At 31.7% G+C, this 12736-nt stretch overlaps 1 protein-coding gene across 6 annotated transcripts in view; it reads right to left on the reverse strand.

Annotated features, from left to right (window-relative positions):
- Positions 1-878: 878 nt before the first annotated feature.
- Positions 879-12736, reverse strand: part of LOC110033766 (F-box/LRR-repeat protein 12) — a 13054-nt gene continuing 1196 nt past the window's right edge. Inside the window, exons 2-4 of one of the 6 annotated variants that reach the window (XM_020737854.1) lie at positions 3752-3848; positions 2227-2355; positions 879-2124 (exon numbers count right to left, since the gene is read on the reverse strand). In XM_020737854.1, the coding sequence (XP_020593513.1) occupies positions 990-2096 (1107 nt within the window). In that variant the 5' untranslated portion in view covers positions 2097-2124; positions 2227-2355; positions 3752-3848 and the 3' untranslated portion in view covers positions 879-989. Of the gene's footprint in view, positions 2356-3751; positions 3849-12736 lie in introns of all 6 variants that reach the window. The other 5 variants (XM_020737853.1, XM_020737851.1, XM_020737852.1 and 2 more) reach the window with 5 other exon arrangements.

Genomic DNA, 12736 nt, shown 5'->3' on the forward strand with positions numbered 1-12736 from the left:
AGCCAAACACGAACAAAATTTTTGAGCTCGATATATAAGCAAGCCGAATATGTACAAGGATATTTTTTAACAAGTCGAGCTTGGTTTTGCTCTAGCTTTGACTTTTTTACACCCCTAATGGCTGCACATATGCTAGGATTGTCAAAACAGCTCTTTGCTCATAAATAGCTTGTGTTCTGCTCACTAAGCAAACGAGCCAGACACAAACGAATTTTTGTGCGTTCGAAATATACACAAGCCGAACACAAATAGTGATATTTTTTTAATTGGACGACACAAGCTGGACCAGGGCTCTCTCGTGTTCAGCCTGTTTACAACCCTACTAGGAAGCCCTCACCAAGATTTTGGGCGAGGCTTCATTTTTTGAGATTTTTTGCCGGGATGATCAATTTGATAGATGAAGAGATTTTAGGTGTTGATAGGTAAATATTGAAATTTGTGTGTTTGATATGTACTATTAAATCCCCCAATGAAGTCTTTTTTTGAGAAGTTTAAATAATTTTAATTATTTAACTCCTAATTATTCACTATACTTGACATTTTATTCTAACACTAATTTAAATTAATAATATTTTCTCTCCTTTATATTAATCAAAGGAGCCCAAATTTCTAATTCTAAAGCTCGAACTCGACTAATTAACTTTGCTCTAGATTTTGCCAAGAAAGGCTCGAGCTCTGACTCCACGTCTTTATATCCCTAAAGAAGTCTGAATATCACAGAAGTAGAACCAATGGCGAACAAACAATAAAACACAACTCTAAAATATATGCCTGCTATTTTTCTTCGCACCAAAAAAACAAACAGAGAAACTAGCGAATGATCATCAAAATAGGCACATAAATATCATCAGCAACGCTTCAAAATATTACCATCATTTTAAAATTTATATCAATCTATTAGGCCATAATAAATACATTATCAACATGAAGCAAAAAGTAAAAGCATAAAATTTGTATAAACTCCACATTTCCAGTTGCTAAAATCCTATCTACACAAAGAAGTCAAAAATACCAGGCCCAATAGACAATAGTTCCTCACTTCTGATCTCCACATCCTGTCTTCTAAGCCTGAACAACTCGACTCCCAACGGACTAACCCCGTTACATCCATTCATGTACAGAACGCCTAATCGGCCGCACCCCTCTCGCAAACTTTGCAACCCTCTATCACACAAATTTCGACACCGGTTGACATGCAATACCTTCAAACCACAACAATTCAACCCAATTGCTTCCCATCCCAACACACCAATCTCATGACACACAGCAACACTCCATTCCTCAAGCAAAGGACAAGACTTTGATATCGTCACCACGGATTCATTTGAAATAAACCGGCACAAGCGAAGATTAAGAAACCGAAGCCTCGACACGAGCATGGGCGCTAAGACATCAATATTCATCGAACATCTTGAATTTGAGAGATTTAAGTACTTCAGTCCACCACCGCTCACTGCTTGCAGCAGACCTTCATTGGTAAACATACAACACTCTGCCTCTATGTATTCAAGTGTCTGTGAACACCCTTTAAGTCCACTGCCAGTTACATAACTGCAACATGACAATACTAAAACATGGAGTAATCGGCACCCTGTCGAAAGTGCACAAATCCCACGGTCGGTTATGTCAGTGCAGTACGATAAGTTTAAATTCTCCAATAATTTGCAGAAATTTGCAATATTTTGTAATGCTAAATCAGTGATTGTGCATCGATAGAGTGTCAACGATACCAGTCGAGAGCAGTGCATGGCGACGTGAGCGAGACCATCATCTGTGATTTTGAAGCAACAGGATAAGGATAGTGAGCGGAGGCTAATTTTTAGGTTCTTCAGGCCGAATAGCGCCGAATCAGGTAATTCTGTGCAGCCGGCGATGGAGATGGATGATAGATGAGAAAAACGATTTAGCAGCGCTGGAAGATATCTGACATATGATTGATAAGTTGTAGTCTCGTAAGAAAAGTGGAGATTTAGTGATCGACGAGATATGTTTTGAATGTGATGCCAATGACGACAGGTTAGGCCAAAAGCGTTTCGATCATGACGGCTTTGAAGTTTTTGAAAAATGCTGATGAGGCAATCGTCGGATAAAGTCATATCGGCGAACAAGTTCCCAAAGAAGATGCTAAAGATTCGACGTCAAAAGCCCCAGGTGAGACGAGTATAATTGTATAACCATACCCAAAACATTGATAGATTCTTTGGTAGCAGCTTACACTGAAACAACCTGAGTAAATCAACTGAGATGCAATGAGAAAGAGGTTATAGATTTCATGACCGATCTTTGGTGCAAAGAGTGCGTCAAATAATACCACTTCAGAGAATTTAAATTCAATGATAGCCATTGGACGTACAACTGCATAAATCAATAACAATACTTAGCTCATAGATTTCAATACAAAAATTAAGGGGCATTTACATGCATACACATAATTCTTATATATTTACATATATTAACATCTAAAGTTTAATATTTACATTCAACACTTTGGTTCTTTAAACCTATGAATGAAAATGTGTATTTCATTTTTAAAAGTGATAATAGTAATATTTTTTGTGATATTAAAGATTTGAGTGCTATGAGATGCAACTCAAATTTGTGCTATTTTCCTGCTTAAATTCCATGTTTTATTTCATATTTATCAAGAAGGTTATATTTCTTGTATTTTTTATGTTATAAGTAGGGCTATCAGAAAAGCTCGTTGTTCATGAACAACTCGTGATCGGCTCAGTAAGTAGTTTGTGTTTGATTCGTTCGTTAAACAAGCGAGTCGAACACGAACAATTTTTTTTGTTCGAATTATAAATGAACCGAACACAAACAAGAAGTCGTTCATTTGTGTTCAGTTCGTTTTGATTCGAAATAAATAAATAATTAAAAAATGATATAATTACAACATGTTTATATTAGAATTTTATGATATATTGAATAGAAAATTATAAAATTAAAATGAGCTCAAACATGGTTGATTTCATGAAAAAACTTTAGCTTATAGTATTGCATTTAAATTAAAACATTATGGTGCCATGATGAAGGGGGCTTCTAATGATTCATCCAAGTTGTCATTTTAAAAACAACAATAATGTCAGAAGCACACGCCAATATTATAGCCGCCTAGAAGAAACTAGATTTAAGACCGTCCTATGATTTGGTATTGATTGTCCAAATAATAAAATAAACAAAACTTCAGCCAATAGCAAACATCTCATTTTTCCATATCTAAACAAATTGTATGTATTTGTTGGCTATTAAGCTGTAAACTGAGGAGTGGTGCACTGACTACTACTTCGTCAATCTAATGTTTAAAACAAACGACTCCAATATTAGGTCCCAAACTGTGAATGGAATTTAGACCACTAATTTATAGAGAAGAGAAGCATAAACCTTTTAGTGCCAAAAAAAAAAAAAAAAAAGATAAAAGAGAAATTCACGCACATACCACACAATGCTTAAGTATTTATAAATCTAAAGCCTAAGCATTTATATTTACATTATAACATTTGGTGTCATAAATCTATGCATGTAAAAGTGTATTTCACTTTTAAAAAGTAAATAGAAGTGATATTTAATATAATATGAAGGATTTGAGTGCGATGAATGTAAATGTGAAAGTTTAGGTGTTTGAAATGTAAATACATAAAATCTGTATGGTATGTATGTAAATGCCCTAATTTTCCTGCCAATATAATAATTGCCAGCACATTTTGATTTGAACTGAGTAGCCATACTATATGACACTAATATTGTGTACCTTATCGCCTCAGCAAACACATTATCCTTAAAGCAGTCCATTTAACTTTATGTGGCTTACTTTATAGAAGTAACTAAAGTGGAATCCATCAGATATCCTGATTTTGATTAATAGATGGGAATAAAGAAGTTACACATTTCATCTCAAAGGACTCTCCAAGTCGGCATCATGGCAAAAACAACAAAAAATTTTCTCAAGTAATTAAAAACTGATCAAATTTCTTTTAGGAAAATACGACATTATTGGTTTTGAAGTGCCAAAAAAGATTGTCATTCACAAACATCTCATGTTCAACTAGCTAAGTAGCTCGTGTTCAATTTATTTGCTAAGCAAGCAAGTTGAACACGAAAATTTTTTTTAGCCTGGTTTATAAACGAGCCGAACATGAATAAACCTGTACTAAAAGTGTTAAAACAATCATTCTATGCAAAGATTTTTTTGAGAATACACTGTTTTGACCATGAAAAGGATGTCATAGGGTTGATGAATTAAAAAGCTTTCTTCTTTGTTCTGTCACAAACTGCTTTATTGGTAAAATTTTACTTCGATCATACTGTAATATGTTATAGAGGCCAACAAAATTATCTATCAAGTTGAACTCACATTAGAGTAAAGTGATGAGCGCTAAAAAAAACATAAATCCTTGTGTAGAAAAAAATGAGATCAAATATGTATTGGTAGTTCAGCATGACAAGGGAACTTCAAGTTTAATAATAATCTAGCAAACAATCATAAATCTTATATCAAAATGCACAATTTTATGGTATTTGACTGTTCACTAGTGCTCATGTACCATTTCTAGGCCACACGCCATTACAACCTACTTGTGGCCATAAGTGGGTAAGAGATAGCTAGTAAATATTTTAGTGGATTGCCATCAAAAAGATAAAATAATTGAGGTGAATTTATTTAGTATTTCATAGACTCCTATTAAGTTGATAATATAAATTGGATTAGAATTTTATTTTTGGAAAGAAATGGACGATATTCTTAAACTTCTAAAAATAAAAGATGAACATTGACTTAAATACTTTTCTAGATTTTACTAGGGTGGATTATAAGATAATTGATGGTGGGCATGACTTGGGAGATAAAATTGTGATGCTATAAGTCATACTAGATTTTGTAATAGCATATAATCATATAAGTGTAAACACACATTTTAATAAACGAGACAAATACATTTGCTTTTGAAAGTGGAGTACTAAATGAAAAATTAATTATATTTTACTTCAAAGAAAAAATATAAAATATTTTGTGCAAATCAAAAAGTAATTTTGAATAAATTTTGACATACAATATGAAAAAATAAAACTTTGATGCATATCTTGGATATTCAAAGAATGTTGACAAGAAAATACTAAACTTAGAATAATGCTTCGAAACTTAAAATATGAGCAATTATTTTATATTTAAAAATAGGTACCATCAAAAGCAAATTAAACCTCAAAACCTATCGAAATTTTAGGTTTTTTCCCTTTTGGTATCTTCAATTTTTATTATTTTCTATTTTTAGCGGTCTTTATTATCTAGAATTAACTATTATTGGTAATTTCTATTTCATTTTTCTAGCATAATGATTTTATGCATTTCCTAAAGTGGTGGTCTTCCCTTGCTTTTTATCTTGTAACCAAGCATTTGAAAATGAAGAGAAATAATTATTTTTTCCCTCTCAAAAATTACAAAACCAATCAAATTAACATGAACAAATGAAAATTTAGATTATGAAGATCGTTGGGATGATCTAGAAATAGATCTTCTAAGAGTTGTGTAATTAAATAATGTTTATGAAATAATAAGGATAAAGAAAATGTCAAATGAGTTGAAAAGTAACATTTTAGTACTCAATATTAGAAATACTTCTCCAAAAACTAAAAATGAAATAAATATTGCCAAGAGATACATTAGTATTAAGGAGGTTTTTAAGTTCTAAAAAGGAAAGTAGTTAATAGAGTCAAAGATACACTTATTGATTATTTGCAAAACAGGGTAGGCGTCACATATGGATTAAAAAAATAAATAAAATATAAAAATAGTGAAGGTGAAGAAAAAAAAAAAGTTGAAAACTATGATCAAGTTCAATGCACCATAAGTAAAGATGCTTGGATTTTAATTACCAATGAAAATATTAAGAAAAGATGAAAAATACAACTTTTAAAAACTGTTATTTTTTTAGCAAATTACATCTAGGACTTAAGAATTAGGGTATGCTTCATGTTAATCCATGTTTTTTAAACCAATCTATGTTTGGTTGCATGAAGTTGATTTTGTGCATTAAAAAAGCCCTTCCATGGAAAAATCGTAAGAAAATATTTTAATTCCTAAAAATCCTTCACAAAAAAAGAAAAAAAGGATTTTCATAGATCTCGTTCAGTCCAATAGCTGATGTTAATGTCCCTATTCTGAGCTTATATGAAACAAGTTAATCCCATTTTGATATCTTTCCTTGCATGACTGATGGCTTGGGGGTAATTTTCCCTACCACTCTCACTTGAACACTATTAACATTTTCCCATCTCTTAATTTGGCAACTGTGATGAAGATTCTAGTACACGTTGATCATATATTCTTCTCCTTCCTCATCAAAAACTTCGTGGAACATCGATCTCAAGTATATGAAGATCAACCATAAATATCTTAGAGCTGTATGGGTTTTCTACTGACTAAGAACTGTGTCATCTAATTGTGCTCTTAAGGGCACTGGCCTCTTGCCCAATCTTCTAAACTTTTAACTAAGCTATTAAAATTATTTTGCTTTTCTTTGGGATAATTACATACATAGAACCCAAAACATTGCTATTTACAAAATCTAGCACTAGGGATATATTTTTGAAGTACCAAACTGATGTATTGATGCATATCATCATTAAACCATTTAAAATTTGATAAAAATGAAAAATATGGGTTGGGGTTTTATCATGAATTTTGATATTTGAGGGACAACAACAACAACAACAACAAAGCCTTAATCCCACTACGTGGGGTCGACTACATGAATCTTTTTTCTCCATTGCATCCAAAAAAAAAAGGATTCACAATGTCATGATTTTTTTTCGACAAATTTTACGCTCGCTGTCGACTACCTAACGCAACCCTCCACTTTTCGCATCCGGGCTTGGGACCGGCAATAACAGTGTTATATTTGAGGGAGACTTTGACAAATGGATGAATGAGGGTGCTTGATTTGTAAATAGCAATGTTTTGTGTATATAATTGCCCTTTTTTAAAGGGCCTTTATGTTAGTGTTAGTTCCTTTAGTTTTTTCCATAGTTTAAAAGGGATTTGAGGTGTGTTCCTTGAAGTGCATTACCTTTAAGCTTATGATTTCATGGTCTAGGTGACACTTGCACATTTTTGGAGTGAGGCATTCCCCCCAAGGTTTTATATCACAAGGCATTTGACGTGAACACTTCAAATGAATATATAATAATGATAATTATAATACTAATAATAATAACTCTTCCTGAGTTATATATTTAGGTTAAATTTGTGCAGAGCAATTAAAGCAAAGATAGAGTTGTCATTAAGGTTAGGGCTACAAGTGAATCAGTGCACGTGATAAACAACTCAAATGACTCGATTAATACTTGATCAAATTTGTTGAAATTATTAAATAAACAAGTTTGAACTTTATTTTAAAACTAGAATATGTTAAATGAACTAAATATAACAACTTTCAACTTGCTTATTTATGTTTATGAATAAACTCATTTGTTGTTCAACAAGTAGCTTTTTAAATAATTGATATTAAATTTAATGATAACTAATATTAGATATGATATATTAATTAAATAAAATTTCATTAAGTAGAACTTATCTAATTAAATAAATTTAATAATAACAGATAATTATTTAATATCTATAATATTTTACTGTTAAATATTAATTACATATTTATTTTATTAGGATATGTTTATTAATTAACATAATTTATTAATTAACACATAATTATCCACAACGTTCAATCCATCATATCTTTTAATATTAAATATTTATCATTTCATAAATATATAATATATATCTATCTATTATATGATCATATTATTTAATAATATCAAATATCTTTAATCTTTATGCCCATCCACAAATCATTATTTGTTTAACAATTAGTAGTCTTGGCCCTTTTTTTTGCCTTTTTGCGGTTTTAACTCGCTTCTTTTACATGAAATGCTTCTTATTAAGATAAGTACTCATAATTACATTTAGCTTATATATAAATAATTTATTTATCATTAGTGAATATACATATTAAGTTAATAAAATTCTCTTATTTCACTATTTTAATGAACTAGTTTATTTGTACTTGCATATGTTATTTGATTGCATAAAACATGCTTGTAATTTATATAGTATCTTATTTGATTGGTGTAAAATAGTTATATGCTGATTGAGAATTAATTCAATTACTCATTTGTTTAGATTTATAAAAAAAATTGTAAATATTTTCTATGAAAAGTCATAATCATTCGAATTTTATCTTATTTTATCAACTAATTAAAATACTCGTTCAATTAATATAAACAAATCAATAACTATCAATAAAAAAAATCTAAACAAGCCAAATATGAACATACAAGTGAATGCTTGCCTTGAGTTTGAGCTTAACATGAGCAACTTATAATATTACCAAGCTAAGACCAATCCATGTCATACTCAACTTGATTATATCCCTAGTTAAGGTTACAAATGATCCATTACTGACAAGCTACTCGTGGCTTGGCGCTGTTAGAAGTCATTCATGATTGTTTAATTAACTAAACAAATAAATTTGAGCACTTTTACAGATAATCGATTGATAGATGAATAAACTTGAACTTGGTACCAGATTTGTATATAAAAAATGAATATCATTTAAATCTCGTGAACAAGCTGATTAAGTTCAATTAATATTTGATAATATGCTTTAAGATGATCACATACTCATTTAAGATTCAATTGCAAATTTATTAATATATGATTAAGTAGTAGCCTTTTTTTTATTATTAAATTACCTTTGTTCTGAAATTAAAGCTATTTGTTTAAGTTCATTAAAGTATCTACTTCTTTAGTTATTCAATTTAAATCTCATTTTTAAGTTCAATAGCTTGTTTTTAATGGGCTTGATAGGCTTATTTAGTTAACTAATAAGCAGGTTGCTTGATAATAGCCTTATTAATTGGACCGAACAAGCTGCTTTATGATTACAAATTGAACTCTTGAGCCAAGTTCAAACCAAGCTGAAATAATCATAAGTTTAAATGAGCCAAGTTTGAACAATATCATAAACATCCAAATTGAGCTCGAACTCAAACAAAATTTTAGCAAATGAGCTCGAGCTCAAATAGGCTTAGCTTCCTTCAGTTCGTTACAACCTTAGCTACAATCCATATCTCAATACCAAAAGGAAGAAGCAGAAGTACAAGCAAGGAGAGGGAGGAAGGGACATCTCCAAGGAAAGAGGAGAGGCCTTGAGTAGTTAGCAAACATAGTGCGCTTGCAAGCATTTTGAAGCAACTGCAAGCGAGGAAGTTTACCTCTATGAGGGTAAGAACTTTTTTTCTTTTCCTTTAGAAAAATAAATTAGTTTTTTTAAGTTGTTTGTTTTTTAGTAGCTATTTTTTCAAATTTCCTTTAACATAATTTATTTGCATTTTTAGTTTTCTTTTAAACATTTTTTTAAAACACTTTTCAAGAATATTTTTTCAATTGCTACTCTTTTTTTTTAATTTTTTAATGTTTATAATATGATTTTAATTTTTTTTGTTTAAATGTTTTTATCATTCTTTTTAATTTCTTTTTATTATTTTCTAATTGATTTCATATTCATAATTTAGTTTTCTTTTAAATTAATTTTCTTTTAAAAATTCTTGAACTTAAAATATTTGCTGTCGAAGTTCTTAACCTTATTGATCATCCGTACGTGAATTGGAACATGTTCAACAAGATGCAGACCAACTCGTAGAAATATTGAAAAAGCTGATTTATATTATGTTTCATAAAAATTTTAAAAATAGACCATCAAATTACATTGAAAAATAAATGGTGGACATGGAATTTATCCTTTGAGTTAATGATATGCACATTGATGATGAACTAATAGCACCAAAAAGTCATGAACCATTTGAAGTTGAAGATAATTAAACGATTTGCCTTAAGTGATGACGAGAATAAATATATTATTACTAATATTGAAAATGAGTTAACTTATTGAGTAAACCGCATAACAATCATTCAGGGAAAGAAGCAAAGTTGGATTATATCATCATAAAAGACAATGTAATTCAACTATAGCGGATTATTTACTTATGTTACTAAAATATTATTTTACTTTTATATTGAATTCAATGTTAATTGGTATATGAAGTACAAATATAGTGATCAAATAATAATTGAAGACGGACTGAAGTAGAGGATTATAAAATTGTTGCATATGACAATACTTCAAAATATGATAAACACGAAGAAGAAGCATGGAGTTCTAATCTGTATTTAACTTTTAAGTGGTTATTTGATTTACTGAAAAAGTAATGCTGTGCAAAATGAATGCAATACAAAAATAATATGTTGTATTTAAAATACTTTGGAGTTATTTGGTTCACTGAAATTTCTCATCATCTTTTTTGGCATCAATTTAGTGGGAGTTTTGATTGATCTCGAATTTTATCTCGGAGTAATTGATATATATATATATATTTATTTTGTTTGAAGCAGATTGGATATAATATACTTAAAAATGTATAAAGTATTAGCGGGCAACGACCGACAGCTCCAGCAAAATTGCGATGGGCGGTAATCACAGGCACATGCCGACCGACGACAGCGATTGGTGGCGATTGGCTGGTGACGACAGCAACTGATAGGCAGGTGGCGATCGAAAATAGCGACTGGCGGCAAGTGGCTTTGGTGATCGGCAGTGGCTGCGGATGGCAATGGCGATAGGTGGTTGCAGGTAGAGACAGAAACCAGAGACGAGCAGCGATGGAGGCAATGCCGGCAGGCGGATGATCAACATGTTGCAGCGCAAACGAAAGACGACGTGCGCGCGAAGGAGGTAGGCCGTGGAGGGCAGTGGCTATAACGAGTGATTGGTTGGCCCATAATATTTTACATTAATGAACGGTATAAATTTCAAATTCAGCTAAAATAAACTAAAATGCTAGATTCAAATTCAATCCTATTTTATAATGTATTTGTAATTCTTCATGTCAAACACTTAATTTCTTAAAATCTCTACAAAAGAATTACAATACACTAGAAATTCTTTTAACCAAACAACCCTTAAGTGAGAATTTACGTTGAATCTTGTTTCACTTTAGATTGAGATTTGAGATTGAGGTTTATGTTAATTATCTTATTGAATTCTTATGTGGTTTATAATGATGAAGTTAAACTTTTGATAATTTTTAATATATTATGAATTTTAAATTTTAATATATTTGGAGAAACTTATACACATCTGTTTTTTTATTGCTCCTTTTCACAAGCTTTATGGACTATGATTGGGAGGGTTTTTTCACATCAACTGGCCACACTCTTTTAGTTTGGAAGATTTTTGGCAGCTTGGAAATCTTCTAAGAAATATGATAAAAAGCTTGCTCACTTCCCTTTAACTATTTTATGGTTTTTATGGTCAGCTAGAAACAGTCATAAACACAATAGTTCTCCGCCAAATCCTCCCCTCACTGTTTCTCACATGCTTTCAAACGACTTTAAAGCTTCCCGATTACTATCTAGAGCCATGCCTAATACTGTTTTGAATAAGGGTGGACGACCTCTACATGTTAGATGGCAACCCCCTACCCAAAATTGGATCAAGGCTAACATAGGTGGGAGTTGGGCTCCTAATGCTGCTAGTGCTAGTGGTGTGTTTAGAACTTATAATGGGAGCTCGCTTTGTTTCTTTGCAACTCCTATTAATGCTGCTGACCCAATGGAAATTGAATATTAGGCTGTTCTGTTTGCTATTCAAATTGTTGTTATCTTTAAATTTCCAAAACTTATTATTGAAACAGACTCCATGATGGTGTATGACATGCTCAGAAGGTCACTAAATTGATATGGAACTTAATTTTCATTTGCAATCGTATTTGGCACCTTATAACATCTAGTCAGATTCAAGTACTTTTCTCCTTTATTCACAGGGAAGGTAATGCTCCTGCTGACTGGTTAGCAAAAAATGAATATGGTGGGAATTTTGTAGGCTTGCAACCTCCCTTACCTCTCAAGAGGCTCTTAGTTGGGGATAATCTTGATAGCCCATATATTAGACGCTGATGTTTTCTCAATAATTTACTGATCTCTAAGTGCAGGTTTTCTTACTTGTTTCGTTTTGTCTTTTCACTGGAACAAAGATGGATTGGGGCTTTTTTCTCTTTGCCTCCTTTTGGGTTTTGTTTTTTCTGCTCCTTTTCATTATGGAACAGGATTTCTGGGGCCTGTATTTCTGGTTTGGTCTCTTTGTTTCAGCTTCTTTTGTTCTTGGACATTTTGGCATCAAAAACTTACTGTTATCATTCGGAGGTGTCAGCTCTACCCTGTATTTCAATCTGCTACCTTTCATTTGGTTTCTTTGGGAGTAAAAGCGTATCGGTTATTTTGGGAGAACAAGGACGTCTGTTTCTTGGTCTTTCACTGAAGTCTATAAAGCTTGCAACTTATTTTGCTGGAAGGACTACTGTTTTTGTTTCTCCGAATCTTGCTCAGTGTTCACTTCTGGAGGGACTACTTTTTAATGCTTTCTGACCATAGTTTCTTTCCTTTTTATTTTGGTTCGAGTCTTTTGGGTATACTTTTTACTGAATATTATGCTTTTGTTGAGCCTTTGGGTATACCTTTTCCCTTTCTTTTTTAGGTTTAGAGTGCCTTTGTATGTGGTTGAGAGGACCCCCTTTCTTATGAGTGAGTAAATGTATTTCTTCTGATATTTAGTTCGGGGGACCTCACCCAAACATCTGTGTACTCATTTTTCTTTAATTAACACGTAGGGAGCCGAATCATACCCCCCCC

Source organism: Phalaenopsis equestris, unplaced genomic scaffold, assembly GCF_001263595.1.
Source record: "Phalaenopsis equestris unplaced genomic scaffold, ASM126359v1 Scaffold001281, whole genome shotgun sequence".
NCBI lineage: Eukaryota > Viridiplantae > Streptophyta > Magnoliopsida > Asparagales > Orchidaceae > Phalaenopsis > Phalaenopsis equestris.